This window comes from Pholcus phalangioides, unplaced genomic scaffold (genome assembly GCF_987345545.1).
Source record: "Pholcus phalangioides strain wild (caught in Gottingen) unplaced genomic scaffold, Ppha-v1.0 ptg000020l_1, whole genome shotgun sequence".
Classification (NCBI taxonomy): domain Eukaryota; kingdom Metazoa; phylum Arthropoda; class Arachnida; order Araneae; family Pholcidae; genus Pholcus; species Pholcus phalangioides.
The window spans coordinates 6,987,143-7,012,773 of NW_028301613.1; the positions used below are offsets into that span (position 1 = coordinate 6,987,143).

The 25,631-nt window shown below is 37.8% G+C and overlaps 2 protein-coding genes across 4 annotated transcripts in view; both read right to left on the reverse strand.

Moving 5' to 3' along the window:
* The window catches only part of PAN3 (Poly(A) specific ribonuclease subunit PAN3), a 29,357-nt gene extending 22,573 nt beyond the window's left edge, over nucleotides 1-6,784 (reverse strand). Inside the window, exons 1-2 of one of the 2 annotated variants that reach the window (XM_089248332.1) lie at nucleotides 6,402-6,742; nucleotides 2,286-2,383 (exon numbers count right to left, since the gene is read on the reverse strand). In XM_089248332.1, the coding sequence (XP_089104458.1) occupies nucleotides 2,286-2,375 (90 nt within the window). In that variant the 5' untranslated portion in view covers nucleotides 2,376-2,383; nucleotides 6,402-6,742. Of the gene's footprint in view, nucleotides 1-2,285; nucleotides 2,384-6,401 lie in introns of both variants that reach the window. The other variant, XM_089248331.1, reaches the window with a different exon arrangement.
* A 3,229-nt stretch (nucleotides 6,785-10,013) lies between these two features.
* LOC149070886 (WD repeat-containing protein 13-like) lies at nucleotides 10,014-25,515 on the reverse strand. Of its 2 annotated transcripts, none has more exons than XM_089248542.1 (13): nucleotides 25,387-25,515; nucleotides 23,443-23,498; nucleotides 23,142-23,221; nucleotides 22,753-22,807; nucleotides 22,107-22,290; nucleotides 21,492-21,626; nucleotides 21,235-21,401; nucleotides 19,652-19,711; nucleotides 16,469-16,552; nucleotides 14,927-14,985; nucleotides 11,848-11,967; nucleotides 11,584-11,708; nucleotides 10,014-10,399 (listed from the first exon to the last, which is right to left on the reverse strand). In XM_089248542.1, the coding sequence occupies exons 1-13, from the start codon at nucleotides 25,463-25,465 to the stop codon at nucleotides 10,215-10,217; spliced, it is 1,389 nt and encodes a 462-aa protein (XP_089104668.1). In that variant the 5' UTR covers nucleotides 25,466-25,515; the 3' UTR covers nucleotides 10,014-10,214. The 2 variants fall into 2 exon arrangements, with proteins under 2 accessions (XP_089104668.1, XP_089104669.1); XM_089248543.1 differs by having other exon boundaries at nucleotides 23,428-23,498; nucleotides 25,387-25,500.
* Between the last annotated feature and the right edge of the window lie 116 nt (nucleotides 25,516-25,631).

Consider the following 25,631-nt stretch of genomic DNA (forward strand, 5'->3'; position numbering starts at 1 on the left):
AATGAATGCTTGTGTCATAAATTACATTCAAATTCACTGTAATTTGCAGTAGTGCTTCATTTCCCACTTTTTTTGGTGGCAACTGATGATGTCCTTTGTTTAACTTGAAGGGAATTTCTGTCTTTTTTTAATAGTCCCGAATTCCTGTATTTTTCTGGAAGAAATATGGTCAGTTTGGTAGGTATATATTGTGTTGACTATATTAATTCCCTTACGGAGCAGGTTTCACAGGCCAGATGGAACAGCTTGGCAGGCTGCATTTAGCCAGTGGGTTGAAGCCTGTGCCTTCCTGGTCTATAAGCTCTTGATCAGACTTTGTTGGGACTAGGTGGTGTCCAATCTGAGTGTCTGAATGATACCTAGTGCTTTTCAAACCAATTTTCCTGCTTTGAGTTCAAAGTATCTCAGTAATGTCACCTTTCAAAGAAAATGGCCATTGATGGATGAATACAGTCATAGAGTATGCTGAGAGACTCTGCACCTTCATTCAGTACTGTACGATTATTGAAATAATCTTCAATTAGTGGTGAAGAAACCAGTCAAGTTTCAAGCATGTGGGGTGTTTTGGAGTTTCAAAAAACTACTGCTGCTTCACAAGTATAAATAGGAATGCCAGAATATGGTCAAAAAAAGCAAATAGAATGCTTGGTCTCATTTTCAAAAAGGTCTCTTCGCATTCTCCTAAAGTCATTCTTTCGCTTTTTTGAGACTTAGTTTGTCCGGGACTGGAATATGCTGTAAGGGTTTGGAGACCATACCTACAGAGGGACATAGACTTGGTTGAACTGAAGGGGTGCAGAGAAAAGCTATGTGTATGTCCTTATTAGCACACAGGGCTTGAGTTATGAAGAGAGACTTCATTTTTTGAATATGTTTACATTGGATGAACGCAGGTGTCGAGGAGATATGATCAAAGTGTTCAAAATTTTCAATGGGATGGACCATTAACTTTTAGTACACCGCCAATCGACTGCTTTTACAAAGGGACACCAGTATCGATTGGTAAGGGACAATGCGAGGTTATGGTGTCGCAGAGAATTATTTTTCTCTAATAGGGTTGTTAATTTGTTAATGAATGGAATAGCTTACCCCCCCCCCCCCCCGGAGGTAGTAAATTGTACCCAATTGACACGTTTAAAAAGAAATACAATAAACATGTTGGGGTAATGACATCCATATTTGTTATGGGCATCTTTTTATCAGTCACCTCATTGGTCATTTTGCCTGTTGTGGTGTTATATTTGTAATATGATCAAGAGTGCTCTAAATCAGTGATTCTCAACCTTTGGAAGCCTGCGGCCAATGCCATAATTAGCCATACCTGTGCTCTGTGCAAGAATTTGCATTTAGGCCCCTTTTGTCCCCCCCCCCCCCTCCAAGTGGGCCTTGTGCAGGTACACCTGCTGAAACTGCTTAGTTACGGCACTGCCTGTGCCCTGGTTGATTTCTATTTTGTAAGAAGTGCCAACCATATATATGACAAATGTGAAATGAACTGGTAAAAATGAAACTGTGAATCTGTAGTTCCACTGATTTTGGGGCCTGGCAGTTGAGAGGCACTGCTCTAAATCGTGCCAACGGTTACCCTGATAATCCAATCAGCACTCATGGTTCTTTGATACACTCGATATAGTAAATGCTTTTTATCAGTTCATTAACACAATAAGAGAACACAATTTATTACCTCTAGGTGCTTCCTAAGTAAAATTGAGCTTGAAGCAAGTGGCATACATTTACCGACACAAACACATACAGTCAGAGGTAAGGTAAAGCGTCTAGACAATACTTGTAAGTCTGACATAAGCTATTTCATTGATATTTTCTGCAACAATATTTCAAATAGGTTTATGACATGAATGGATCTAGAGCTCGCTGTTGGAGGTGGGGATTTAACAAATTGCTGAAAATTATTTTCTATGAATCGGGTGACCATAGTTACTGCATTTTCACGTGTCCCACCCATATTTTTTTGGGACAGTCCTGGTTTTTTGTTTTTCTGGCCATCCCGACTTTTTTGTTTTAGGGAACAAAAATTCTCTTTCCCAATTTTTTTTCCTATTATCACAGCATAGAACAGTCAATGAGTTTTTAAACGGATTGATTGAATGTAATATTTTCAGGAAGTTTCATGGATTACCGCATTTTGCTTGGAGAGGGAGTCCCCCCCCCCCTCTATGCAAAACAGGGGGAAATCTGCACCATCATACACCTTCACCTAGTTCGCAATATACAACTTTGACAAATATCTGACAAGGCTGATGTAATATGAGAAATACATGGCTGACCTGTTGAGCTTGAGGTCTCAAATATGTCTGTAATTTGGATTCTAAAGGAACACCAGAAGGTGTTGAGAACGCTTGAAACATAGGATCCATGATCACTCCTAAAAGAAAAGAAAAAAAAAATTGTTAGAAACTATTAACAAAAACCGATCAGAACCAATAAAGCATTTTGACAATGGCATTGCTGTGGCAAATTGGTACTACTGCTTTACCGCACACCAACTCTGGTTATATCACCATACAATAATTTCCAATCGGTGGAGTTAAGTGGGAAATGAAGATGACATTTTCCGGTGGTCACCCTAGGCTCAATAGATAAAGAGCTTGTTACCTTGACTCTAACCTTCACCGTGAAAGACGAGCATCTTACCACTGCAGCACCCGCACACACAAATTGGTACTGGTCTAACATGGTTTGTCAGAAGAACCTGGGGTCCTTAACGAGTCACAGTAGAACCTCATTACAACGGACTTTACTTAGAACAGACAGTTAAAAAAAATTGTAATAATAACAATAGTAAAGAATGTTATTTTTTATCTGACAAGTTAAAAACTCATTTTAAGCATTACAAAAAAGTATTATTTCGTTTAAAAAACATTTCTAAGCAAGCGGTTAAACATCAATCGTTGGGCTTGCCTGTTGTGGCATTGTTTTTGTGTTTTTTTGCATAGACGCTGCATTAATCACACTGCTCGTTAGCCCGAAAAATTTAGATCAATGCGGTGTATTCAAATCACAGGATTTAAAATAAAAAAATGATTGACTTGAATCAAATACTTTCGAAATCTCGAGCTATTTTAAAACAATGTGATTTTTTTCACTTGTGTAATGTAATACTAAGGTAGCCAGATGTCTGCGTTTTTCGCTCTGTCCCGATTTTTGTTGTGCAATGAAATCAAATTATTTTCAATATTTTTCTAATTTAACTTTTAGCTACATTAGGTATTATGCTAGGAATTTATTATTTCACTGTCATATTTTCACCATATTAATATGCACTGCATTGCTGATAGCTCTTATTGATACGGCAGTATACTTATTGATTATATTGATTGGCGGCAAATAACTTAGAGATATGAATTCAGTTTTGAAGGAATTGCGACCAGATTGCTTTGTGGCAGATTTGCAGGCAGAAATTTTGAGGGCTTTGTTACTGAGATTATAGATGACACAGTAAAACCTTCTCAATGGACACACCTCTTTTATGAATTAATTTTTTGTCTCGCCAGTGTCCACAAAAGAGTTTTTACTGTATCAAAGAAACCAGATATGGCTCCTGGTTTTGCTTCAATATGGGATTTAAGTTTGTCATCTCATAAGGTTGGGATTGTCTCTTCTACGGAAAAGTGTTTCCAGTGTTAATCTAATCATTTCAATCAGTTTTACATTATGCCCTTGAGCGCAAAGCACTGCTGTGAAAGTTCACACTAAAAATATTCGGAGTCCTTGGAACAAATTGGTCAGTTTTACATTGATTCCTATTGGGGGGGATATATTTTGGTTTCTGACAATTTGGTTTACAAACAGACTTCTGGAACGAATTACATGCAGTATGCTCATATAAACCAAGGGTCGACTGTTCGTAGAAACATAGATGTCATAATATGAGACTAAACATACTTATAAGTCACCCCCCCCCAATAATTTATGAGTAGTAATGTAACACATCTCACCCTTCATGGTATATATCCTTCAATCACGTATATACAGGATGTCTTTCATAACCATGGCCTCAATATCCTGATGTTTTAATCATTTTTGCGCCTCTGTGTAGAAGTAGTGTGTTGAGATATTTTTGTAATACATCATTAGTTCGCAATTTTACACTGTAATGCCTACCAAATGAGAGTTTTCAAAATGTTCGTGGCATTATTAATGGATGTCTTGGTTTTAACAACTATTTCTGGGATTTGTCCTGATTTTGCAGGCACGTCCCGTTTGGTCACCCTCTGTAATACAAGTAAATAGGAGATAGTAAGGTTCATATTTTAATTATTTACACGTAAATTTATATATTTAAAGAAATGTAATAGAAGTGTTTTTTTTGGGTGGGGAGAGAAGGGTCAGGCGGGTAGAATTAATTTAGTTTTTCCTCGGAAGATTAGGACATTTTAGTGAAAAAAGGTTTCTAGAGTCTTTTCCAAGACCTTTCTTTTCCATGGAGAAAGTGAAGTTGTTAAAGGGAGTGTTTATACTGTACAGCCCAGACCAGGGGTCTTCAACCCATGGCCCTTGAAGCTTTTTTTTGTTGCGGTGGCCTGCTGACCATTATGAGAAAATAACTACTTTACATAGGAAAATGATTAAATTAAAAAAAAAAAAAAAAGAGAGTTGTTAAAGAGAACTGGCAACTGAATTCTGTACTGCTGTATTTAGAACTGTGAGATACTTTCTAAATTCAATGGTAATGCAGTGCATTTGATACATATAAAGGGCCACCATAACGAATTTGGGGAACCGGAGACAAAACACTTTCTGACGTCTATGATTTAGTATACAGTATGATATGAGTATATAATACATACATACTAAATCATGTAGCCTACTAGTTGTATATATAGTACAATATTTGGAATACCTCGGCTAATTAATTTTTTGGCTAATAAACATTTTTTTCATGATTTTTCTGCCTCAGCTAACGAATATGGATTCTCAGCTGATGAACAGTTTCATCCATGCGCTAGCATGAAACAGCCATGTCGTGAGTAGTATTTTAACACCAATCATCATCAAAACTACAGTTAGACAAGCCTGATTAACTCATGTCCACCTCAGAATCTTTTTCCAGATGTGTATATATACCTCCACTTTCTCAAAGTATTTAAACAATTTCATGTAAAACAATTCAGTTAATAGAAAATGCACTAAAAAAAGCCTATGTTTTCAAAGCATATGCTATTACAGTGCAAGATGCTTGATAGCATCAAACTTAACAGTCTGCACATTCTGGGAGCTTATCTTTTTGACCTGCATGTACCAGATAGTGAAATGAGCCCACCAAATCGCCGATGCATAAGTGGAGATGAACTTGAAATCTGGGGGGTTGCATGATGATGATGTCAATTCATATACATATGTGTATACCAGGGATGGACGAATCTAAAAAAATAAAGATGCCAGGACAAATTTCTAGGCACCAAAAACTTTTTATCCGAAAAAAAAAAAGTCTAAAATAATGCTTATCTTGACTTTCTAAGGGCATAGTGACCCTCTTTCATGTTGGCAGATATGCTGCTATAAATTCCAAAACTTTTGTGGTGCTCTAGCCCTCAATTTGGTATATAACTACACAAAAAAAATTTTATATATAGGTATCTCTACCAATCTTTTTAGTTATCATAGCAACCTGGTATGTCGGATTTGTCCAGCCCCATGTGCAATCGTTTTTGCGTCCCAAAATTTCGGTAGATCTGGGGGGGGGGGGGTACATACTCACACTTCCGTATCAACTCAGTCCGTACCAGATTGCCTACGGCAATAGACCAGAATTATGCATTCGAATGAATGAATAAATGTTAAAGAGAAATTTCATGTGTATATAAATAAAAATATGTATAAATGTTTCAGCCGTGTTAAGAGTATCATGTACTTAAAGCAACATTTCTTTCAGGCCTCTACCTGATTAGAAATGCCCACCAATTCACTCGCTTACTCTCAAATATTTCAATCATGTCTCATTTACAAAGGTTCTTAACAGCTGGCTGAAGCAAAGATGAATTTTCTTTCTTTCCTAAATTCCTTCTTTGCATCAGCCCGCAGTTAAAAACATTCGTATGGATAGCGGAGTGACATTATTCTTGCATATCTCATTTCCTTGGGGAAATTGAGCCCCCTCCCCCCTGCCTGGATAGGCTCATGCATCAAGACTACACGGAAGCTAAGTTAACAAATATAAAAGCAAGATATACATCCAAAAATACATTTTTAACCTAATCTACTAGACACAACAGTATTTATGATTTTTTTATATGCATAAATAAACTGGCGAGAAAAACTGTACATGATTAGGAATTAGACTGTCGCCAATTCAGCGCCAATGTATATGCATATAAAAACCCATTTAATTAATATATATATATAATCCACTTTTTTTTTCAATTAAGTTTTTGATTGCTCACCTCCACATGTAATAATAATAATGATTATAAGCTCCGACACGTGAGAGATACTACCACTTCGTTTCGATTGTTAAATGAGACGCACTTGGAAATATAAATCGCTCTCAGAGTTTTAAAAAAAAAATGATTATGATCTCGGACATACGAAATCGTTGTTTTACATGTGAAACATGTTTTTTTTACATGTCCGTTCCAACATGTTTTAGCGCGACTCGAGTCTAAATAAAATACTAAATAAACAAATATTTAAAAGAAAAAAAACAAACAAAACAATAACAAAAAATATGAGGAGTTATTTCCTCGCATAACAGCTGAGCGAGCGTCGTCTACAAAAACACAACAACTGATGCCAACTCTTGTCGCGAACGTAAACAAAAAAGGACTCCTTCAGGAAGAGAAAAAAACTGCCGTTGCCATTTTTGAAAATCCGAATTTTCGACGGAATGACGTCATTTAGATCCGTTATTCATAATGTGACCATACATCCCGCATTTTTTGAGACTACTGCATATTTCGTTTTAATTATCTCGACATCATGAATACGTGTAAGGAGCTGTACAAAACAAGAATTCATAAAGTCCAGAAACTGAACTGGTTGTGAAAAGTTCTTTTCCAGTCAAAACATAAAGCCGGGATTTCCTGGGAGCAGGTTTCCTGTGCCGCGCGCAACGTGATTTGCCCAGCGCGACACGCCATCCACTCACCAGTAAGAAAAGCAGTATGACTGTTTTCCTACAGAGCGCAATACAGCTCACGACGGCGCTTTACGTTGGGCGTTATTGGCAGACTCCTTCTGGAGGAGTCAAATGCGTCGTGCGCCGCGGTTTTGCTGATATTCTCTTCACTGTTGTGTGTTTTCTTTTCCTTCCCTTCAAACCGGATCATGCAGACGACAGCGTGGCTGATGCCAGGGCCATAATATAGCCGCCCTGATCTGATGCGCCACGCTAGGAAAACACAAACGCGTAGCGTGATTATGTAATTCGTTTCTGTCGGTGCGAAATAGTGTAATTCGGTTCACGCTGCGCAAAAAACCTATTCCTAGGAAAAGCCGGATTTTCCTGGGAGCAGGTTTTCTGTGCCGCGCACTCACCAATCAGAAAAGCAGTGTGACTGTTTTCCTACAGAGCGCAATACGGCTTACGGCAGCGCTTTACGTCGGACGTAATTGGCCGACTGCTTCTGGAGGAGTCAAATGCGTCTTGCGCCGCGCATATTTCATAATATTCTCAATTTTTTTTTTGTTTTTTTTTTTGTGTTTCTTTCCATTCCCTGCAAACCGGAGCATGCAGACGACAGAGTGGCTGATGCCATGGCCATATACTATATAGCCGCCTGAGCTAATGCGCCAAGCTAGCAAAACACAAACGCGAAGCGTGATTATGTAACACGTTTCTGCCGACGCGAAATGGTACAATTCGGTTCACGCAGCGCAAAAACTTACTCCTAGGAAAACCCGGCTCAAGGAGCAGTGCCGTCTGAAAGCACGGCCCGGGGTCTCAAGGAGGGACCTCGGAAAATCGAGTAGTAGTTGAATTTTTTGAGAATTTTCCAGGTAGAGCCCCAGAAAAATTTCTTGGGCCGGGGGCTCATGATGTTCTTAAGACGGCCCTGTTAAAGAGACCTCCAAAACATTTCATTTCTGCGGTCATGGCCCCCAAATCGTGGAGCAGGGGCCCCCAGGTTGGAATCTTTAATGGGCTTCAAAGTCAGACTTTTTTGGACCTTTCTATAGCCAAACAAAAAAAAAATGATGGTAATTGTTCCAGACCTAGTGGGGATCCCTGTCCCCAGGGCAGGGCTCCAGCTCTGAGGCATTGGTAAGATGATTGTCTTCCACCACAAAAGTTACTATAAGGGTCCATGGGTTTGATCTGGGAGAACAACATAGAAAACAAGTTCTTTACCTAGTGAGCTTGGGGCGATCACCAGTAGATAACAATTTCATTTCACATCCATCCCCCAACTCCACCGTATCACGATATGACCAGAGTTGGGATGTGGTAAAGTGGTAGCATCACTATTCACATAGCCCAGGACAATTGCCATCAATTTTTGTCTTTTCATGCCAGAAATTCAATATATAAGGGCCATGAAAAGTCTCGCTTGGGGGCCTGCCAAAAATCCCAGCCCATGGGCACCCACTCCAGGATATGGGGGTCATGTCTGCGATAAATTTTGAGATACATATATTTCCAACCCTGATTTCTTTTCTTTTGTCTCTACCCATTTTAACTGAACGAAAACTTGCTGTTTTTTTCTTTCTGCAGCTGAAATACCATTAAATAAAAAAATATCTTTGATCTATAATTTTGATCAGTGCGATAATAATGTAGATAAAATGATAAATTCTATTAATGTCACATGAATTCATCTACGAGGTTTGTTCAAAAAGTATCCGACTATAATTTTTGACGTAACCAATGAAGCTAAGGAGACAGTTTGGTGAATGAATGAGGCCACTCCTAGTGCTCATGCTTGAATTTTTTCCTGCCAGTTGTTGGCAGACCATCGATGAATGAGAAAGTATAAGTGAGAGCCATCAAATTTTTTTTTTGACAAAATATCGGTAAAAACTTGACAACATTACTGCATTAAATTTTGTATGGAGTTCGGCGATTCCTGAGTGGAAACAATCCGCAAGCTTCAACGGACATTCACAGACGAAGAAATGGGAACCACACTGATACCAGTGGTACAATAACTTCAAAGATGGCTGAACATCAATGGGGAGTGAAGTACATTCTGGTAGGCCCTCAACACCCAGAAATGATGACGATGCTGGATCATTGAATCATAGAACTACTAAACCACACACGCATCTAGTCCATATTCCTCAGCGGAACTAACTTCTAATGAATTGGTACATGTTGGAATGTGCATGTCCATGTTGTGAACCACAAATAAAGTGAAGCTTGTTTCTGTGTAATGCTTGTTATAGTGTTGCCATCTGCCTCCTATTTTTCGAACTATGAATGAAAAGTAATGATTGAGTAAAAGTCAATTTTACTCTTGTAGGCCTGTTGCTCTCTGTGGCGAAACTTTTTAACGGGGTGATGAGATTGCATTCACACCTCGAAGAAAACCAACTGCAGCCGACCACCACTGTGGAGACAGTGAGGTTGGAACCCAGTCTCTTGTGATGGGAGTCCATCACTATGACCACTCGACCACCACAGCGGCACGATCAGAAAACTTGCAGGCAAGGCAAGCATCAGCACTCTCTGGATCTGTTCATTCTATTTTGACTGACGATTTGGTCTTCAGGAGATGCAATGTCAAAGTCGTGCTGACTGTCTTCTAACAGCTCCATCATGATTAATGCAGTAGTGTTGTTTAAGTTTTTCATGTAATTTTGTCAAAAACAAAAATGTGATGGCTCACTTATACTTCTTTACTCATCGGCCGTCTGCTGAAAACTAGCAGTTTCTTCAGACAGAAAAAAAAAAATCAAGCATGCACCCTAGGATCGCCTACATACTTACACCTCCCTAGCTTCATTGCTTCACGCATGGAAAAACTATGATTGGATACTTTAACAACCATGCATTTACTAGCGAGAGAGTAAATTTTGGGAATAAATTAAAAAGGGGGAAACAGAAAAACAGAAAATAGAAGACATTAAAATTTATTCTTATATATATGTATATTTCATTCTCGATAAATGGAACATGTATAAATTATCACAGGAAATCACCTTACGTACACAGTAATAGTTCGTTTGTACATGGAATTCAGCACATCACAGAAGAAAAAAAAACGATCTTCCGCATTCCAGTATCGACTGTTGAATTTGCATGAACATGATTTTACTCAACGTTTTTCTCTCCTCCATATGATCACCATGCCGTTAGCGTCACTGGATGCCAAGAGGCTCTCGTCATAGTTGAAACACACATCTATGACAGTTGCGGAATGACCTTGGAGTTTGTTGACTGAAGACTTGCTTTCACGTTCGACGTCGAAGAAATACAAGCACATGTCTTCGCTTCCAGTTACTGTAAGCACAAACAGTGAAAATATACATTTCCTTTGAAAGGTTATAGTATTAGGGAGGAGACAAAAAACTTTCATGAAGACTGCAAAGTGAACTGCAACTAAGCAAAATTGAACTTTTCCTAATGCTATTAGTGAAACTTCGATATTCTGCAGACCGAATGTGGCCCCTGAAGTCATCCAATGTGGCCTGTGACCTCAAACATAGTTTTGCAACAATGAGCTATAACTCGCACATTACCAGATCACTTAAGTTAACCTCGGTGCAGTTTCCAGATCACTTGAGAGAACTACAGCAAGCACAATTCAAGGAACTTAACTCATGTGGTGGCACATTTCCAGATCACTTTAGTAGCCAACTATGCCGTGGATAAAGTGATCCGCAGCTAATTTTCAGATTACTGAAGTGACTCGTGTTGGAGTTTTACATCGCCTCAGTGGCCTGAGGCACATTCCCAGATAACTCAAGTGACCCACGACATATTTACAGATAACTTGAGAGGTCCACCATACGTTCCAGAGCACTTAAGCGGCCCATTGCACATTTATAGATCACTTGAGTCAGTGTTTCCTAACCTGTGGTTTGTTGACCTCTGGGCTCAGTGAGTACTCTGTATAAGGAAAAGGTGCTCAACCTTTATGAGAGTGTGGGCCATAGACGGAAATCGACTTGAAAGGCTGGGGCACGATAATTAAAGCTGTGGGTGGGGGGGGGGGGAAATGATGCCAATATACATATAGATTTCATCAGTCGGCTCTGTCATTGACCCCATACATCTGATCATGATGAAGGCCACTTCATTGATTTGAAAGCATATCATGGGCCAGTTAAGTGATCTGTAAATGTCCCGCTGATCACTTCAGACCTATGTGATCGAGAAAAGTGTCACAGGCTGCTCAAGTTTTGTAGAACTGTGCCGCAGGTCACTGAAGTAATCTGTAAATATGCCTAGGGAAAATGAACTGATCAGGGAATGTGCTGGGGCCACTTACGACATGCATCATGTGGAAACGTGCTGCATGCCACTTCAGCAATGTGGAAATATGTTGCAGATCACTTGAGTTATTTATAAATGTGCCGCAGGTAACTTAAGCGATCTCTCAATGTGTCGCAGGCCACTTTAAACCCAAGTTATTTATTTTCAGAAATCTGTTAAATACAATTTTTGTTTTTTTAAGAACTCACCAACACACGCCCCTTGCCGGAACGACATGATAGGACAGAAAGAACTTCTGATCATGGCCAGACGAGATCGATGCTTTATAGGAAGTTGCTTCTTCAGCTCAAGAGTGCCATCGTTTCCCACAATACTGTATAATAAACATGTACGATCAGTCTATGAAACTCACATTTGAAAAAATTATGACAAAACACAGTGTCGAACCAGGATCAAGAAAACTGATGTGATTTAAAATATATATATAAATTTAAAAATAGATATGCATGAACCTAAATAATAACAGAGCATTGTTAGCACAGTTAGCCAGCAGCGAAGGGTCCTGCGCTTCACGGCTTGCCCAGCTTCTTGCAGACAGGCACGTGATTGGGTTGTCGTCGCTGACCAGAATCCTGGAAAAAAGTAAAAAACCTGATGAAAACATAGATGTTATAGCCTCGGTGAAACATGAAATTCATTTCTGATATCTAATACTTCGTCGTTTTCTGGAAGCCAATGCATGGCCATTTAAAACAGTAGGTACATGAAAGAAGAACTTGCAGTTCTCCAGATAATAGAGTGAACAGTACAATTATTCCAGATGGGACTAGGCTAACTGATTCGGGAATTGTTATTGATGAGAAACTATGTTTTTCTGAACATTGTTCTGCAGTGGTTAAAAGTAGTAAGTACAGAGAAACCTTGATATAATGATACTCTGCAGACCAAGAAAAAATATTGTTGTAAAGTGGTTATCACATCATATTGAGAGGTAGCATTATCACCAGGCTTTACTAAATTTATGCTGTTTTGGTATCTCTTTCACATGTTGTTGATTTCCACCATAAAATGTATTTATAAGTATTTTTTCGGCAGCAAAAAATTTAATTGTTTAGTAGACGAGTATAATTCAGTTGCTTGTTTCACCCTGTAAAGTATAAGGGTGGATCAAATGAAAACAGAACATTTGTTATAATTTGGTTTATTTTTGTACAAGTGTAGCGAAACTTTATGTAGGAGTAGAGCAGAAGATAAAGAAGGCAACCCCTATTGTAGAATGAGCTTGCTCCAGATAGTCACATACAATCGCATGATATGTGCTGGCCGGTCTGCTGACAGTATCGTCTGGCCGTCAATAAACTTTTTTCATCTGCGTGATGTTTACGAGTAAAGATGAGCAATGTGGTGTTATTCGTTTTAGTGGCAGAAAGAGCTGGAGTTCACAAAGTGCATTGGTGAACAAAGGCAAGGTGCAGTGAACATGCACTGTCAGTGACTCATGCGCAGGCCGGCACAAATGTTTCCATGAGGGACAGGAATCTGTGAATGATTGTCAAAGTCACCTTATCATCACAGACACTTTGGTGAAAGAAGTTGACTGTATAGTCTACAAAAACAAACGGCACACAATAGGGGACATCAGCAAGAAGGTGGAAGTGTGTTTCAGTTCCATTCCTGCCATCATCACAGAGAAAGTTCACTACAGGAAAGTGAGTGCACAGTGAAAACGCTTGTGCCAGTGCTGCACACAAGTCAATGACTGTGCACGTATATCTGTAATTGGTACAGTGGTTAGAGCATGGAACACGCATAGCCAAGGTTGTGGGTTTGATTACCTCAATACCTGGCTGAGATTTTTAGTGATATCATGTTGGGTTGGTAAGTCGTGAAGTCAGAGATAGAAAGAGTTCAGGGAAACCTCGGTCACAGAAAAGCTACAACTTTTTTCTTCGTGGGCATCTTTTTCTCAGCAAAATCGTCGGCATTTTGCCTATTATGGTCTTGTATTTATAGTTTACACCGTCTCCATACTCCAATGCATTTCGTGTGAACTACAACTCCTTATGTCACTAAAAAACATAAACCCACCATGTTACTCTTCTTTTACTCTGAAACATTCCGCAAATGCAGATGAAAAAACAATGATTGGCTGATGGGCAATATTGTTGGCTGACCACCAGCACATATCACGTGATTCTGCATGACTACCTAAGGCAAGTCCATTCTGCAGTATAGGGGTTGCCTTCTTTGCCTCCCGCTCTACCTCTACACAAAGTTGTACCATATTCTTCAAAAATTAACCAAAATATAACAACTGTTCCATTTTCATTTGATCCACACTTGAGAGTTTACTGCACAGCACATTTGTGTACAATACAGAAAGTACCTTCACAGCAACTTCATAAACACTTCAAAACACAAAATACAGATGTTATTGAGCACACTCGAAAGAACAAAAACTGTGATTAATGAGGTGAGGAACTTAAAAATCTATTGAAGGTGATTTTGAGCAAAAAATATCGTAGCAGTTTCAAAATATCTGAAAAAAATACCGTTATAAAGATGTTTATCGTAGCAAAAGATATCACTGTATCCAGAAGACTAACATTGGACTAAAAGCAATTCCAAGCAAAATTTGAAAAATATTGTTGTATAGGGATTTATCATTATTTTCTTTTTTACAGAACATCGTTGTAGCAAGGTTCTACCGTAGAATGCTCGGTTTCATTTTCCTACAGTCATTGTTCCGCTTTTCCAAGGCTTAGTTCCTCCTGGCATAGCGAAAGACGTATGGCAGTGGTTATCAAAGCATGATGTGCATCACTGTAAGCAGGCGATACTGATGTGTGTGCTCTGTCCAGTCTTTGGAAAGGGTCTTTTTGATAGGAGATACTTTTTGATATGCAATACGTTCCATAAATCCCTCGAAGTTTTTCACAAAGGAACTGTGGATATTGTCATCTGAAATAAACTGACCAAGAACTGAAAGAGGGGCTCTTTTTTCTCAAATATCCTTTGCCTCAGCTATAGGTACATTTCGAATGTTAGGCCACATTTACATGGATAATAGAGAACACAATGGCCCGATGAGGAAATCACGAACAGAGTAAGAAAATGTTTATCATCAAAGGAGGGAGGTGCTCTTCCTAAATAGATTTTACATGCAGATAACCTATATAGCAAAAAAAAAATTGGGCTTGAGCTTTTCGCTTCAAAAATGAGCAAAAAAACCAACTTTGGATGAAAATGGAAATTGATAATATAAACCTAAATGTTGATAACTATAAACAAACTTTTCTCATGTTATAACATTACCCCTAATTTCAATAAGTGTTATCTACTGTACCTTTTAAGTGTGGGAAAGTCAATACAGGCTACATGGACCCTAATTTCAGACAAATATTTTGTCTGCAGTTGGCCAGCCATTTCCGACTAGTTTTTAGAGCAGCAGATAGGTTGTCACATTATGCATACAACATAACTCATATATATTAATCAATAATTTTACTGACTACAATGAATCATTCATTTCACTCCAAAATTTTCATACATAACTAGCACAAATAATCAAAAAACACGCAGAAAGAATACCTTTTTCCTTTGGTGAGTCTTCCAGTAGGTAGATCAAAGAGATATGAAACTATATAGCCCTGGAGGAAAATCATACAATAAAATAATGATTTATGATGCATATTAACCTATTACATATACAGAGCGGTTGCAAATAACTTTTTCGATATACGAGCCCCTAGTGACAGAAAAAAATCAATGAATGCAAATGAAATTTGTGATATAGGTATTTTCAGTCATGAGCACTGCCTGTACCCATCATCAAAAGAAGAGCACCCTTACGGGGCAAGTTTGACATACGTATGCATGAAATTGGGATGATTTTAATCCTTGAATGCAATTTGTACAAAGCATTTAATCGGAACGTTGATCAAGTGCTCCGGAACATGAAATTGGGCATGTGCATCGAGCACTCTGGGTGCTTCAGGGGAGGCCAGTAGTGCTCGCAAGCAAAACGGGTTGAAGACACCTGGGCTAGATCACGAACAGAAGTCACCATTTGTCTAAGACAGTAATGAACAAACGTTCTTAGGAGCGGGTAAAAAAAAAATTGTCGCGAAGATATTTAGACATATGTTCATAATTGGAATTTTTATGCATAAGAGTGAAGTAGTGAGATGTGCTGTATACTTTGAACACTGTGACGGTTTCATTGTAAATGAGACACAATGGTTTATCCTGTAAAAAAAAACTATGTGTGTGGGAGAGAGAGAAAATAAGTATATTTTAATAATTTTGTGTATATTTATTGCATGTGTGTTACATTTTTCTCATATGAAAAGGTTTTTAAAAAATCAATTACTTAAATTCTCAAAAAACTATTTTACCATACGCTAAAAAAACACCCCCTCCCCTTTAATGACGTTTTTTAAATCATTGAAATTTGAAAATTTTGAAATCTGCGACGAGCTGGATACAGCCTCTAAGCAAGCTGCATTTGACCTGCGGGCCGTAGTTTGCCCATCACCAGTCTAAGAGATTATGTTCTTGGGGGAAGACCATGGGACTTGGAAGTTAATGAGGATGCCATTCACGAACTAGTGGAAGAACATGGCCAGGAGTTGACTACAGTACAGACTGATGGATCTCAGATGCATGCAACAGCAAGAAATCATGGAGGGAATTTCATCTGCAAAAGGGAAAAACGAGGAGGAATCATTCAATTCGAATGAGATTAGGGAGATGTGTTGTGAATTAAATGTGGGAATCAGCAAAATTCCGTGGAAAAGAACTGCCCAAATAAAGCTGTAGCAGTATGTGAGCAATGAATCTGTCCACAACGACAGTTTCCCATTTCCGAGAAATACTAAAAAGGGTGAGGGGAAAAAATATTTTGAAAGGAAAAATGTGTTCCTATTCACTCAGACAAAAAGGTTGGCGGGATTTCTTTGTTATCCCAAATCAGCACGCACTTTCGGTATAACAATACAAAAAAGTTTTATTTTCTTATCTTTCTTACAAACTTCCAATGTAATATTACGTCTAAAAATCGTAGGGGTTAAGAATAATACAGTTTATGAAACATTAAGATATTTTGCTAAAAAAATTATAGATGGAGCTTACTCTGTTATCTCCAACCCAAAGCATCTTCCCAGAAGACTCAAAGGTTATAGACAAAACGATTCCATAGGTTTTGCTGCTACCACCCTGCAATACAATTTAGTTAAGCAATAGTTAGACAATAGCAAAACAAATCGTTATAGACATATTTTTTGTCATATAATAATCTATTTTTGCCTATTATTTTTCTTATATCATTCTTTATTCTTCTATCGTGAATTTTATACAAAACAATCAATTCATATGAAAATTCTGACTGCCCGGGAACACCTTCTACAAGAGTTGTTTTGAAATTAATAATGATACTTAAAGTACAGGCAGAGAAGTGATATTAGTACATTGGCAATGCTGACTTTGACCATAAGACTTTGACTATTTAGCTTTTTTTCATTGCTACATTGAGTTCGGCCACAAGTAGCAAGATATGATAATAGCGATTCAGAACCCTGCCAGTTGTGAATCGAACGTTTCAACAAAAGCGAGCACTCGCAAAGAAATTGTCTCAGTTTATGTGGGAAGTGAGTAGCAAAATATAACAATGTGATGCTTATGAATTCTCCGGGGAATAAAGGCCAGATGTTTATGAATCAAAGCTTTAATCCTCATTGATCGCACCATACACATTCATCAAAAGTCAAGAAATTCAAAAACTCGATTTCAGTAGAAAAAAATCATTTCGGGAACACAATTTGTTTCCTGAGACAGTGGAAGCATTTTTCTCCCAGCATCACAATTAATACTGCTGCATATTGCCGATCCTGCAACGCTTTCAACAGGCTATTCAAAACAAACAGATGGTAATGTTGACAGGTGATGTTTTCCTGCTTGAGCTCACATGGTGAATGTCACCAATGTGCTTCTCAAATACATTCAAGTGGTAAGTTTCGACCATAAATCATGAACCTTATGCCTAGTGGATTGGACAGACAACACATTCATGGCATTTATAGGCGATTCCATATTTATATTAATGACATTAGTTCTACTGAACTGTGCGATACATTTTTTGTTCATTTTCAGTCAATACAATGCAGAACTAGTAGTTATGCTTTTTGTAAAAAATTTTAAATAGTGTAATCGATATGACTGTGATCTTCTTCACCTTGTAGTTTTCTGTGCGTGTCTGTAATTTCGCCTTTTTTGATACTGCATGTCTGTCTACTTGTCATGATTTCTTACATATTTTTTTAGCTGTATTCGTTAATAATTTTTTGCCTTGAATTTTTGTATCATGTTATTACGTATTATTCCACATCACGTTTTTAACCATCATTCCAAGCTTGTTTATGTATATTTGTATTCCTTCTCGCTATTGTATTTATTTTCTCTTGCCTATCTCTACATTCTGCAATGCTTACCTGTTGAAATATTAATCAATAAATGAAGATGAGGCAATGGAAAAATGAGGTTACAATGCGATTCTGCTAGCTAGCAGTGGAATTCTATGACACTGGGGGTACAGAAACTAGTACAGGGGCTAAATAAATATTGCGACAATGGTGGCAATTACATAGAAAAACATAATGCATGATTAGTAAATAATTTGTAATAGACGTTTCACCAAACAAAAATGTTTCGAATAAATAGTAGCTATTGTATCTTTTACTTTCTGACACCCCCTTTTTTTATATACACCCCTTGTATTTCAAACACACATTGATTCGCAGATGAATTATATTAAATACTGTACTATATCGAATTAAGTAATGTGATCATTTTACACTTTGGTTATATTCACACAGCAAATTCTAAATTCTTACATTTACAAGAATTATTTAGTGAACCTAAAACGAGAGGTAGCCAATTTTTTTTTTAAACTGTCAGTTACCGGAGCTGTTTCTCAGTGATACAGTAGAGGCCACTACAGTAATGACTTTTTGAAGGGTGTTTGATTGGGAAGTTATCAGAGCCAATTTCTTAATTAGCATCAAACATAAATGTAACACTCTGGTACGTACTAACACATGCATCTTGTCCACATTCCTCTGCGGAACTTCTAACAAATTGGTACATGTTGGAATGTGCATGTACGTGTTGTGTAACCAAAGGGGGGGGGGGTTTGTTTCTGTAATGCTTGTTATGTGTAGTGCTGCCATCTCTACTATAAATTTTCTACGATTAAGTGTAATGATTGAATAATTGTACTGTTGTAGGCCTATTGCACTCTGGTACCTACAGTTTAAAACCAAATCCGAAAGAGGCAATTCTTGAACATAACCTCACAGAATAGCTGCCAACTTTGGAGAGGTTTTTCTAAATTCTGTATAAAAGTTAATGTAAAAGGGATTTTTTAAAAAATAATGTAGGGATTTTCCCCTTGTGCAAAAACTTGACATTGTACAAAAACATCGCCGAAGAGTGCCAAAGTGCCAATCATCGCCAACCAGTAGGTTAAATTACCTGTCTTTACTACTTTCCAATCAAATCACTTCAACAAAAGAATTGCCATCGGTTCCAAAGAGGACATAAAGTCAAAGCAAATACAAGTCATCTTGCAATTTTGGATGGCACAAGGCCAAATTCACACTAGCTGTTTACCAAATTTTGTCTTCCCCCGAAAATGAAATACTTTCTTCGACCACCATGAAAATGTTGTTATACATTGATATCCCGATTTATGTCAGTTAGTAGCTGTTTCTTCAATAACAACGTAAGTCGGGGGTAACACATTTCCCTTCTAAGGATGTGATGTCAAGAGCCTTTCAGATTTACTCAAAGTGTGTCTAACTAGAAAAAAAAAAAATCATATTGGAGAAGAGGTGGTGTAAATGCACAGTGAAGTAAGTAAAAGTATTAGTAGATTCTAAATAATGTAACAAATGATCTAAAATGATTCAGCACATGCAATTATTTTCTTATATTATACGCTCTGTGATTATTTTTGCACCAATCCCCATATCTGGTAATGGTGGCCCTGAGTTTAAGCGCCAAAGTTGGCCATTCTGTAAACAAAACAGTTGAATAGTATTTAAAAATAATTAGACTTGCAAAATCTTTGATATCACAAAAGAAAAACGGGGGCAAACAGGTTTCCTGAAAAAATTTTTGCGAGACAGCGCATTTATTAGTCAAAAACTGGGACGTCTGGCCAGACTAGGTACGATCGTAATACGAGTTAGATATCTACACAGAGAAAGTCACTATGATAAATATGAATTTTCACTTCGTCAAAAAAAAATTCTTTACCTTCAAATACATGCCAGTTGATACATTCAGAACCTGAACGAGACCTTTGTTGTTACCAGTCTACAGAACAGATGTTAAGATGTAATAAAGCTATTTACTGTGCAACTGAAAAAAAATCAAATCTATGCTCTAAAAAAAATTGATAGTTGACTTAATCGTTTATCTACCACATTATGAGAAAATGAAGTTATTATCAAGTAAATGTTTCGGTAGGTAATTTTAGCTGTAATTAAGGCCTAACAATAAAAAAAAAATTATTCTTTTTAGAAAATCAGTTTGTGCATAGCAACTTGATTAACATGGTCACCAAGTAGGTTAAATTACCTGCCATTACAACTTGTAAATAAAAATCTTGCCCACGAAAAAATTCCCTGAAAACGAAACAGACTCAATGGGACGTATGGTCAAAGCAGATACAAGCCATCTTGCCAATTTCAGATGTCGAAAGGCTGAATCGAGGATGGCTCGTAATTTCCCCTGCTCGTACCTGTAAACTAAATTTGAAGCGTAAACAAATTGACAATTTCTTTCATAAAGTTCAGATGACTTGCATCAAAAAATTATGAGACTACAATAATTCAAAGAGAAGAAAATCATAATGAGCAGTACGGCAAAGCCAAATGTCTATTCCTGGGAAGGGGGAACATGCCACTTACATCATAGATTGCTTCAATCAGTTTTTAGCCATCGCTGGATGTAATCAGCTGCAACTAATTCATGTCAGTGATGCATTAAATAAAAAATAAAGCTTTATACTCAGCAAGTGAAAAGGATAAGGGCCATAACAACAATTTTTGTGAACACAAATCATGTTTGCTTCCCCCCCCCCACTATAGAATTTGATGATTTTATAACAGTGCTTTTGTTCCTGCCCAAATTTTGTGGCTCGTGCAATTTCCTCCTCAGTTATGCGTTTATGGCCCCGATAAGAGGGTGACAATTTTATTCTTCTAAAAAGTGCATGTCGAGTATAAATTCCGAATTTTCTGACAAAATGTGTATATACAAAGAAGAAGCCTCCAAAAGTTGCAACTGAAAACGACAAAGATATTATTTGATATTGGACAAAAAACTAGTGATAGTGGGGATTCGACAATAGCGCTTGGAAGTTTGTTCCATTCACCAATGGTATGAGGAAAGAATCTGTATTTAAAGCAGTCAGTGGAAGCAAAAATAGGTTTTAATTTAAGAAAATGGCAGAGTCTTCTAGAGATGTAGGATGGTTTGGTTAAGATACCAGAGATATCAATGTTAAATTGATCATCAAAAATTTAATATAACAATGTTAATCGAGAAATGAGATGAAAAGTAGAGAAAGGGAGGAGATGAAGTTTGTTTTTAAGTTCAGACATAGAAATGAAAGATGACCAGCAGTCGTGAACAAATTGGGTGGATTTATTTCCGATTGATTCGAGTTTGTCTATATTCTTGGAGCTGTAGGGGTCCCAGATTTCAGCAGCGTAGGAAAGAACGGGGTATAAGTTTGGTAACAGAGACCGTGAGTCTGTTTTACTTTCATATAAATTAACATACAGTAAACACAGTACGAGCAGAAAACAGGAGCAAATAATCTGAAAGGATACGACAACCATGTTGTTGTTGAAAGGCTGAAAAGCGCAGCACTGAACAGACCCACCAACAGAATCCGGGACGACTCGCACACATTTGCCGGCAGAAGTATCCCATAAACGTATCGATGCATCCAGAGAACAGGATAACAAGAGATCATTGGCCAAGGACCATTCAAAACCTGGTGATAAATGTCAAACCCAAAAGTAAATAAAAAATGACAGTGAAGAAACTTTTCATCATGTAAAGTTGCATAATACACAACACTCACCAGTAACACCTTTTGTATGACCACTCAACACGTAGAGGACGCTTGGAGGAATTAGTTGACATATAGACAACTTGCCATCCAATGAACAACAGGCAAGCAAATTTTTGTCGTTGTTGGCAAATCTCACGGCAGTTACTAAAGAGAATAAAAAATATGTATTTACTATAACAGAAAAACTGTGATTTACACAAATTATTCAGAAGCAAAAAGAAAGAATCTTAGAAATGTCTATCAGACAACATAAGTGGTTTTTAATTGCGTTGCGAACCTCTCATGATATAGTGCCAAACAATTTTGTTATGAAAGTGGGTCGAAAAACTGGTGCCCAGAATGGGAGGTGTGTTAAAACTAGAGTGGTTTGATTAAACTTTGTGTTAACGAGATCTACCCGCAGACATAAAAAACACTGAAATATTCTGAATATTCCCAGAGATACGAGATTTTACATTACTTCACTACGCAACTTTTTATGAATGCACCCAGTACCGTCAGATTCAAAAAACATATTGTCAAAAAGTTAATGAAAAACTGACCTTTACAAAACAAATTCACAAGGAATAAGCTTGAAGCAACATTCGCTACCATTTACATTTTACATAGGAAAAAAATTCCTACCCGCACTTTTATGCTGATCAAATATGTGGTAAACTCCAGCAAAGGCATAATTCTCCTCTATGCTTGTCCCACCAGCCATTGCTCTACTTGCTTCAGCGGCATGAGTCGGAACCACACCTTCTTCGGAAGTGAAATTATGAAGACTGGAACGCATGGCATCACGACCATCAAAGGAATCACTTGGCTTTCATATGAGAAAAAAAAATTTAATTAAAGTTGATCCGATGTAGCCATATTTAGACAGTACATTTAAAACACACTTTTCTACTCATAATAAATTTGTGCATTATATCAGAGCTCAGACAAACTAGGTTTATACATTTTAAGAGGTATCATGTTCTCTGACCAAACACCATAGATTTGTGTTGCCTGCCAGCGGCAAAAAACCATAAATCTGCTTCTGAAAATAATCTATGTTATTTGATTAAGGTAATACAGATGACCCTCGTTATAATGACCACCATCGCTGTTATAAACAGACCTCATATTGACTGGTTGTTACATAAAAAGGAAAACATATAACATAGTTGTATGGAAACATTTGGTAGTTATCATACCAATCGCTGTAACCGAACGGTCGCCATAGTACATGGTCATTACAATGAGCATTTACTGCATATCTTGTAGTAATTGAAAAAAAAATTACCTCCAAGGTAATCCTGCTGCTACTACGAGCTCCGATGCTTCTGCTTCTAACGCTCCTGAAAAATTCAAATATAGAAGAAAATTCAGTTTTAAACTATTGTATTAGTTTTAACTATTTTAAAAAAATACAGTTCCCAAAACTACGAACTTTAAAAATACATGGAACGTGAGCAATGCCATAAACTACCTTGTACATTAAAAACGTGATAAAACCAATAAAAATTTCAATATCGATATAAGAAACATTTAATATGAAAAAGAAGTTGAAAAATCTGCAAGATATAAGTAAAAATGCAGTGGAATGACAGTGAACACTAGTTAGCATAAACCAGAAAAATGTAAATTTTCATCTTAGCTTAAGTTGGTATCATTTTTAGTACGGATACTCACCCCTGATCTAAAGGCAGACCATAACGCTGCGACAATAACTGACTGCGATTCCTCAAGTACTGTTTACGAACGGCTGCATTCTTCAGATTGGGAAAGAAAAATAAAGAAATCAATGACACTTGGATGATAAATGAAGAAAAGGTATCTAAAAACAATATAATCATACTTTGAAATGGGAGGGGAACAATGAATAAATCGGTTAATGGCTAACTTGCAGCACTCAGTCTTTACAATAGAGCATAGGCAGAGCTGGTAATAATACTAAATAAAAACTGGTTTCACCAACCATTCATTTCATTACCTCTTTCTTCGCAGTCTCCCTCAGGAGTTGGCTTCTTCTTCTGATATAAAGAGTTCCTGAAAGATAGAAAATATACATGAGTAACACAATTAGATTACAAATGTGTATTCAGACTCAGCATACAGACCAACATGACCCCAAGGAGAGACGATGGTTTGTGCACTCTTTCCTAAAGCCGGGTTTTCCTAGGAATAGGTTTGTTGAGCAGCGTGAACCAAATTAGACTATTTCACGCCGACAGAAACGAGTTACATAATCACGCTACGCGTTTGTGTTTTCCTAGTGAGGCGCATCAGATCAGGGCGGCTATATAAAGTATATGGCTTTGGTATCAGCTACTCTGTCGTCTGCGTGCTCCGGTTTGAAGGGAAGGGGAATAAAACACACAAGAGTGAAGAGAATATCGGCAAAGCCGCGGCGCACAACACATTTGACTCCTCCAGAAGGAGGCCGCCAACGCCCAACGTAAAGCGCTGTCGTGAGCCGTATTGCGCTCTGTAGGAAAACAGTCATGCTGCTTTTCTTACTGGTGAGTGAACGGTGTGTCGCGCTGGGCGAATCACGTTGCACGCGGCACAGGAAACCGGCTTAAAGGGATTGGATGGTCTCGAAATATACAGTCAGACTCATTTGCGATCCTCTCAGTTTTTTTGGGCGGGGACGACAGAGAGCTGCTACAAACACTATGATACGAATGCGAAGAAATAAAACATGTGAATGAAACAGGATGGACGGTACAGCTTCGATATAGGGGACACGCCAAATTGGCGACTTTTTTCCGGCGATAAGTTGCCATCGTTGGCGCGCTCTGGTTTGTTGTTGTTCTGCTGGGTTGTCGTTGTTCCAGAATATTCGAAGAATTCTGCGAGGCAGTGGCGCTGGTGGTTGTTTATCCGTGTTCCTAGCGTCCTAGCGCGTCTTTCAAACGGGTTTTACTGCCATTTTCAAACTGGTTTTCTCTTTTTTCCATTCTATTCTCTCTCTTCTTTTTCTTCCAAATGACGTCACTTAATAGCCGCGGCGTTTTGAAAAACCGTTGGGATAGTTCTTCATATTTTCTCTTCCTTCCGTATATATGATGTAGTGTGTGTGTCGGATTAATTGGAATTATTGGAATTCCGAATTGTTTTGGATATATTTTCCCTCAGGTTGTACCTTTAATATTTTCCAATATTTATTCTTTTCCACATGCAGGATGCCCCTGCATCGTTATTATTTTATTTATTTATTTTACCGTTGTTTATTTATAAGAACCCGGATTCCCGAAAAGAGAGTCCGGGTTTTAGTTTATAATACATAGAATATATTTATTTATACAACATGCAGGCCCGTTGTTTATTTATAAGAACCCGGATTCCCGGAAAGAGAGTCCGGGTTTTAATTTATAATACATAGAATATATTTATTTATACATCATGCAGGACCGTTGTTTATTTATAAGAACCCGGATTCCCGGAAAGAGAGTCCGGGTTTTCATTTATAATTATTTTTTTATTATAATTATGCTTGTTGGTTTTAGCATTTTTATGCTCGCTCAATTCAGCTGTTATTTACGTTTCCATTTCTCTTGTGTTTCATGATATTTTTCATATTGTTTTCTATGCTGGCGATTTTTTTTTTCGGCGCTCGTAATGTGTCTAACGGCCTTGGCGACTTCTGATGGAGTCGTCGGACATATTTGGCGCCGAAAAAAAAAGTCGCCGAAAATCGCCAACCTGTCCCCTATACCGAAGCTGTTCCTTTTTGTTTGCTATTGAAGTTCAAGATCATTGAAAGCTCAAAGGAAGAACAGAAAAAGTCGAATGCCAACATTAGACTAGAATGGGAGACAAGGAACAGCTGTAGTTAAAACTGATGGGGGCTGTGAATAAATATTGAGTCCGTTCAGGGAAGTTCTCACTCCACCCGGCTGAAACCCACTTGGAATGAATGAAATGCACTTACGAAATTGAGGATTGTTAGGGAATCTGTAGGTATTGAAACGGGCGTCAACGGCAAGAACCTGCTGCCAGACAGCCGTCATTGCAACGCTTCTAACGCAACCCGGAATTTTGTTTACTAATCAAGTTCAAGATCAATGTAAATTTAAAGGAGGAAGAGAGTACGCGGCGGAACTTCTCAACGCCACATCACATGTCAGTTTTGAATAAAATTGAAAAAAAAAATTTAACTTTTAGTTCAATATTTCA